This window comes from Nuphar pumila, chromosome 17 (assembly GCF_984573655.1).
Source record: "Nuphar pumila chromosome 17, dmNupPumi1.hap1.1, whole genome shotgun sequence".
Classification (NCBI taxonomy): domain Eukaryota; kingdom Viridiplantae; phylum Streptophyta; class Magnoliopsida; order Nymphaeales; family Nymphaeaceae; genus Nuphar; species Nuphar pumila.
The window spans coordinates 40,307,455-40,314,861 of NC_143265.1; the positions used below are offsets into that span (position 1 = coordinate 40,307,455).

Here is a 7,407-nt window from a genome sequence, read left to right on the forward strand (position 1 = left end):
AGCACTTTTCCTTATAATGTTCCAAGCATACTTCAAGGACTAGGTGCCATTTCTCTTTAGTTCTACGTAGAAGCAAGAGGTTGCTCTTATTGACCTGCCTCCCTAAAAACCTGTTGCAATTCTGAATTGAAGCAGGAAAAACCCAAAACCACTTAGAAATGAAGGTGAAACTGTAGAGTTTTCCTATATTGCAAAACAAATAGCCCATGTGGAGGAATCCTACAGCAGTGAGGGCTCCCAAGGAGCCATGGATTAAACCAGAAGCTCAAGTTCCTACCATTACCCACCAGAGCTCTGACAACACTCAAGACATTGTTCCGTGTAGATAGAAATCTCCTAAAAAACAAGGATGTAATACCTGCAAATTATTTATAATTGTTTAATAAATAAAAATGAATTTTGGGTCTCAAATTTGGTTTGAATTATAATTGAATTTCAATTTGAGTGTGAATATCAATTTGATTTGAATTTTATTTTGGAATTTAATTTCAATTTGGAGTTTAATTTCATTTGAGATTTAATTTCAAATTGAATTCAAATTACAATATAAATTTAATTTGAATTTAAATTGAATGTGAATTTAAATTTGAAATTTAATTTGGATTTAGGTAGGATAGAGTTTAAATTTAATTAAGATGCATTAAAGAAACTTCGCCCATAGGGTGGGACACCCTCCTTGATCTTGGAGTTCATTATGAGGTGGACTCCATCTAGTCAAGATCATCCAAGGAAGTGGGACGTCCCCTCCTACCTTCTCAATTCAATTGATTTTACCAAAAGTCAAACTAGCCCATTAGTTGCTTAATTTTATTAAGAGTCCTAATTAGCTAATGGATTCATTAGTTTTCATAATATGTAGGAGTCCAAATTAGCCTAGGACTTTATAAACCTACATAAAATAAAATTAAAATTTAATTTAAATAGAAATTAGAGAAGGAATTTCCATATGAGATTAGGAAACCCCATATGGAGTTATAAAAAGGAGGCTTCTCTACTCCTTCCACATGCCTCCTATAGTTTTCTCTATATTTTCTTTCTCTATCTAATCCCTATCTCTTCTTTCTTCCTCCCGCACACCCCTCTCTTTGGAAGAGAAAGTAAGTGTTGGTGGTAGATGCACATTAGTGGTGCATACGAAGGAGAATACGAGGTTGAACTTATATAGGTAAGTAGCCTAGTTGAAATCTCTTTTATTTTGGGTTTCAACCTTAGTTCTAGATTTGAGTTTGGACTTAGGTTGAGTGTTTTTTGAATTTGTAGCCTTCGTTCAATCATGAGTTATTTTTAAGAGTTGTTTCAGATGTACAAATCGAAGAACACAAGATTTTTGTGAAAAAGGTATAGAGATCTCTACTAAACGGGTTTAGATCTATGATTGAGTCATGTGAATCTAGATCTTAATTTAAGTTTATGGTTTAGAATCATGAATTGAGTCTATGAGTGAGTTTTGCATTGGTTTTCTATGAGACTATGCAAAACTATGCCATAAAGGTATGCAGTTTGAAATTTCATATTTATCCAACTTCAAATCTTCTATTCTTTTGTATGTGTAGCATGTTATATATTGAATTTATGATACTCAGATGTATATCCACATAGATTCACCTAGGTACTGATATGAGTTTGATTATGAAGGTTTTTATAAACCCAAAATCTTTGTTTCAGAAATCGGTTTTGAGAAAAATGTATTCTCTTATGTTAAAACATTGAATTTGATGTTTGATTCAAGGTACAAATTAAATATCTATATTTTCAGCATGCTTAGATGTGTATATGTATGAATATGATGTGTGTTTAATGAATCAAAATTGTTGGATGCATGTTCTTGGTGTTTTTGATGAAAAAAATATGAAGTTCTTGATGTGATTTCTTGAAAAATGCATGTTGTCCATTTTATTTATTTTGATCAACCTTAAAGAAAAATTTGGTTTTCTAAAACGGTGAACCCATAAGTCCTAAAAATTTAGGGAGATGTTTAAGACATATGTAAGTAAACCCAAAACAATTGGGCTCAAATGAGTTGCGGTTTGGGAGATACGACCTCTGCAAGTTAAAACCAAATTTCTATCATGACAGAAAATCAGTGTAGGTTGTACATTTTTGTAAAAATCATACCTCTCAAATTATTCTGAACTTATGACTGAGATTTTTATGTGTGATAGTTTGTATATAAAAGAACACACTATAAAAATCTTGTAGGCTGATTCTTTACGGTTTAAAAATTAAAAATCTCAAAAGTTTGGTCGAAAACCTAAAATTTCTGAAAAAGAGTCTGTTAAATATAAAAAATAACTTGTATTACGTGAATTTTAATTTTATATTAGAAATAAATTTTTATCAGGGTTTTTTGGAACTTGAGTCAGACTTATCAAGTCACCCTCAGTAAAAATTTCAGAATTTATTTCATTTTGTGTGATGCATGGTTGATGTTTCATTAGAAAAACCAAACCAAACATGACTGTTCTGTGAACAGAAAACATGTTATACTTATAGAATTTTTATTCTCTGCTCCAGAATGAGTTTAGGTCTAGTAGTTTTTATGTAGACATTTAACATGTGTGTGAATCTATAGTAAAATTCTCAAAGCTAAAATCATTTTATATGATTCATGGTAGAATTTTTAAAGACTGAGAGATTCTGTCATAATACTTTTGAATTGAAAACTTGTGTTTGAATATACATCATGGTTTCAAAAGTAATCCAAATGGACATGACTTGGTTCCAGAGATGAAACAGATGACTACACGACCTGTTAGTGTATTATATGTGGGTCTAATAAGGCTATATAGTTTTGCCATCACTTGTGAATATATTTTGATTGTTATGCTATAATTTTCTGTTTCAATGCTAAAATGAGCTAAATGATGTTATAATATGTTTGCATCATGTTATGGTATGCAACATGATGTTATGATATATTTACATGCAATACAACATGAAATATGTGAAGCATGATAGTATGCTTATGTGAATTTGAAAGGATACATGTGTATATATGACATGAATGCGTGATTAAATGTATGTTGGAATGCACACATAGTAGGTGACTTACATGTTGATGCTAAGTTTGAATTGTTACATGTGCAAGAAATTACTATTTGGCCTATCAGAACATGAAATGCATGTGTGAATTACATTTATGAGATTTTGATGGAAACTGACAGTTGAATGAGGCCTAATTGAACATATGCATGCTTGTGCCCGAAAAGTGACTGTAGTTGTGCCTGAATGGTGGCTATGCCTATGCTCGAATTAGTGGCTATTAACCCTGTGAATAGTTTATTGTGATTAGGCATGAATGACAAGATAATTAACTAAATAAAATGAAATGTGCACTAATTTTCTTGAGGTTTACACAGAGAGGGTAAGTGATACTCTAAGCTCTGTGAGATTGTTTTATAGCACTAAAGGTTGCTTTCACCAACCATGGAGAAAGGGGACAAGACTACCACTGTAGCTGCGCTGTGGTAGATAAGTACTTCAGCTGAACGAATTCTAATATATCAGGTTTGAAGGACCCAAGAGAGATAAAGATATGCAAGGACAAGATTAATAAGTCAGAATTTGTTTAAAAATACCCCTGGATCATTGCCTCTGATCTAGTGAGGATCTGTGTAGCACCCACATAAGTTTATGATAGACAAACAATCTTGTGTTATGCATGTAGTTAAAGCATTGCATGCATCATCTAAGTAAGAAAGATAAGAAATTACCCATGCATTAAAAAGATGTTTTAATTGTTCTTATAAGTTTATGTGTTGATTAACTGTTCAACATAAATATGATATAAATGTGTGAATTGTTTAATGTTATGTAAATGATATTCTTTAGATGTACATATGTTAATTGTCAATATTATATATAGTTCTGATTAATGGATATTGTAGTCAAGTTATTAAGTATTTGAAATTACTTGATGATATTTCTGTTTGTACACTATTTGTGTGTTTTTTTTTCATACTTTGGGGACGTTGTTCTCATCCCAAATAATTTTGATATTTTAGGTGATGAGGCTTGATAAAGTAATTTCTTTTTTGGACTTGAACGACTGGACAGTGGTTGGACCTTGCCTTGGGATGCTATGGGGTTTGGCGTTGGACTCTAGGATTTGGCTTATTGGTTCCAAACATGTCTGTTATTAATAATTTAATTTAATTTAAGATGAAAAATGATTTTTAAATTTATAGAATGTATGGAAATAACTGATGATTTGGTAGTGTCTTTAGCATTCCCGATTTCAAGTTTCTACTATTGGTTTAAAAAAAATACTTTAAAATTTAGTTATAAATCAAGGGCGTTACACAAGAACATTGGGAGAGGATTTGAATAGTCTAGATGCTATCACTCCTATCCTTAGCAAAGACAAAGAGGAATAATATAGAGCAGATACCAGTATACTACCATAGTGATTAGACTAAAATCCCTCTCCTTACTTTATATACGTGAAAAAATATTTACTACTAATGAAGGTAAGGAACTAATGAGTTAGAAATCATAGGTGCAAGTTGTATCAAATCAATATAAACATATAAATGTGTTCAACATGGTTTGTTTGCTAATGATCAAGCCTTGGATCATGCTTTTTGATGTAAAAATGTGTTTTTTTGAGTTATGAAATTTTGGCAAGTCCATTGATTTTTTGACCTCTTTAAAAACCTAATTACTTTTCATAATCACATGTTGCAAAATAAGTTTTCTACTAAACAAACCATTGTTCTACAAAAAATTAGAATTTTTTGAAGAAAGAAAGTGATTTCTACTCAATAGTTCTTTACCTTCGTTAGTAGCCAATATTCCTCTATATATAATCACTAAGTCAAGCAATTCTCATAACTCATCTATGAGTTAGAATGAGAAATGAGACCTAATATGTTCAGTTCTCATATATATATATATATATATATATATATATATATATATATATATATATATATATATATATATATATATGAGCCCAGAGAAACCAGTACCTTCATAGCCATTGATTTTGGATCACCGAAAAAACCTGCATACATGTCAGATTTCGACGATCCAAAAGTAAGTTTCCACTAAACAAAACCTATAGATCATATCTATGGGTTTAGATGTAAAAAGAATGCTCAAAACGATGATTTTTGAAGGGACATAATAAGAATGTGGGAAGAAGGAGCACATTACTCTCTCTCTCTCTCTCTCTCTCTCTCTCTCTATATATATATATATATATATATATATATATATATATATATATATATATATATATATATATATATATATATATATATATGATAGTGTACACTTGAGTGCAATGCACTCGACGACCATCCAATTCAAATGTTTTTTGTGATTTTCAAATGGGTATGGAAGGGAGACCATGTAACTAAAGGAAGATCCAAAATTTGCAGCCAATGATGATTGAATGACTTTCCTTTTTTGAAATTTGATCATTTCTTCAATCAAATCTTATATATTTGTTCTTTATAATTTATTTAGTAAGAAATATGTATAAGATGAAGATTTTACATCTAGACATGTTTTTCAAAATGTTAAAAATCAATGTCTTACAATGCATTCAAAATTTTACAATACAAAGTACCGTGAGTTGATTTTTAGTGCTTAAAAAATGTACATAAATGTCAAAAATTGGTAATAAAAGATACGTTGCTTGCTAAATAAATGATAAAAATCCAATATGGTTGTAGATTTTAGAGTTTCCTCTGATTGTACATCAACGTACTATTTGTCGTAGATAAAACCCTGCACCTCCCAACATTCTTTATCGAAAAAAAAAACCTGCACCTAATCCCGGATGCAAACCCAGTCCTGCCTTCCGAAACAGTTATTTTTTTTTAAAAGCCCAGTCCTAGCCCAGCCCTGACTGCAGCAAATAGTTTGATTTGTCCATATGAAATATATTTTTATTAATAATTGTAGCCATTTTTTATTTTATCTAAATTTTTTTTTTCGGGGGCGCTGCACCCGAACCCCCCACTATCACACAATTTTTTTTTCTACACCCCTATTTGCCCCCCCCCCCGCATGAATCCTAGCGACTTCTCTTTGGCCCAAATGCTACCATTCCCATTACAGCATTCACTAAAATCTTAACCACTAAACAAAACGAGGAAGTTTCGTAATAACTCCATCGAGTCCCCCACGCAAGTCTTTGGGAGTTTCCTCGAAAGTATAGTTAAAGTAACCACCGCAATTTCTCTCTCTCTAAAAATATCATGGTTGTATTCAACAAAATATGACAGAGTGGACCAATAAGTTTCCACAACCAATATTTCCTTCCACATGTAATAGAAAACTTTGGAACTGTTCCATTCTTCTGCCCGCCTTCTAATTAAGAACTATTTTTTTTTTCCTTTTGGAAAGAACACCTTCAAAGAAAGAGGAATTCGCCAAGTAACTTCTCCATATTGTGCTTATAAAACCCAAATCACGTCCTCGCCCCTTCTCAAGGGAAACCAACATCCCCAGCAGCAATCACGTGGATCTGGCGAGGAGGCATCATCATTATTCATGGCTGCAGTGCAGCACGTCTCACCAAACATTTTTCTCTCCTGTACAAGTGTTTCCCTCTCCGATTTCATTGGGTTCCTCTTCTTTCACGCAATCATCGCTTGGTTGCTCCGGTTTCACAAGTTCTATGAAAGGTTTCATCTGTTTCTGCATAACCAATATCATGGTTCTCCTCTTCCTTTCGATGAGAAGAGGTGTCCTCCTCCAAAGGCTTCAGAATCAGATGAAGACGTCATCAGATTGAGCAGAGAAGATGTGGAGGTTGTGATGAAGAGGTTAGGCATCTTGGTCGAGGGAGAAGGCCGCAACTTTAGCGACAACTGTCTCGATGAGGTGACCAAGTTGTTTGATGACAAAGAACCCAGTTTTGAGGAATTGAGGGATGCCTTCCGTGTGTTTGATGAGAACAGAGATGGGTTCGTTGATCCGGTGGAACTGCAAACGGTGCTCTGCAAGATGGGGTTCAAACAAGGATCAAAGGTGGAGGACTGCGAGAGGATGATTAAGGCCCATGACGAGAATGGTGATGGGAGGATTGATTTTAGAGAGTTTATCGAATTCATGCAGAGTTGCCTTTGCTAATGACATGAAAGAAAAAAAAGATATAAATATATACATCATACTTTCACGACGCTGCCAATTCTTTTACTCCTTTCTGTTGTAAAGGACTCATGATTTTCTGATTTTCTCTTTTTTTTTTCTTAGATCAATTTTTTTTTGTGAGACATTCCATATAGTTTTGGTACGTGATAGAATCAATGTATGACAAGGCACAAAAAGTCCACACCTTTTTGTGTTTGACAAGCGAGTTTGCTTACTGCCCAAACACGTTTATAGTTTTTTTTTTAATGCAACATCGATAAACCACTGTCATGTTTCGAATGTTCCAATCGAGCTGAGAGG

General features: G+C 32.9%; 1 protein-coding gene across 1 annotated transcript; it reads left to right on the plus strand.

Annotated features, from left to right (window-relative positions):
- Window positions 1-6,504: 6,504 nt before the first annotated feature.
- On the plus strand, window positions 6,505-7,086 carry LOC149811910 (putative calcium-binding protein CML46). The gene has a single exon (XM_089992946.1). The coding sequence runs from the start codon at window positions 6,505-6,507 to the stop codon at window positions 7,084-7,086; it is 582 nt and encodes a 193-aa protein (XP_089849072.1).
- The last annotated feature ends 321 nt before the right edge of the window (window positions 7,087-7,407 follow it).

Coding starts and splice junctions, on each gene's coding strand:
- LOC149811910 (XM_089992946.1), top strand. CDS start 6,505: ATGGCTGCAGTGCAGCACGTCTCACCAAACATTTTTCTCTCCTGTACA.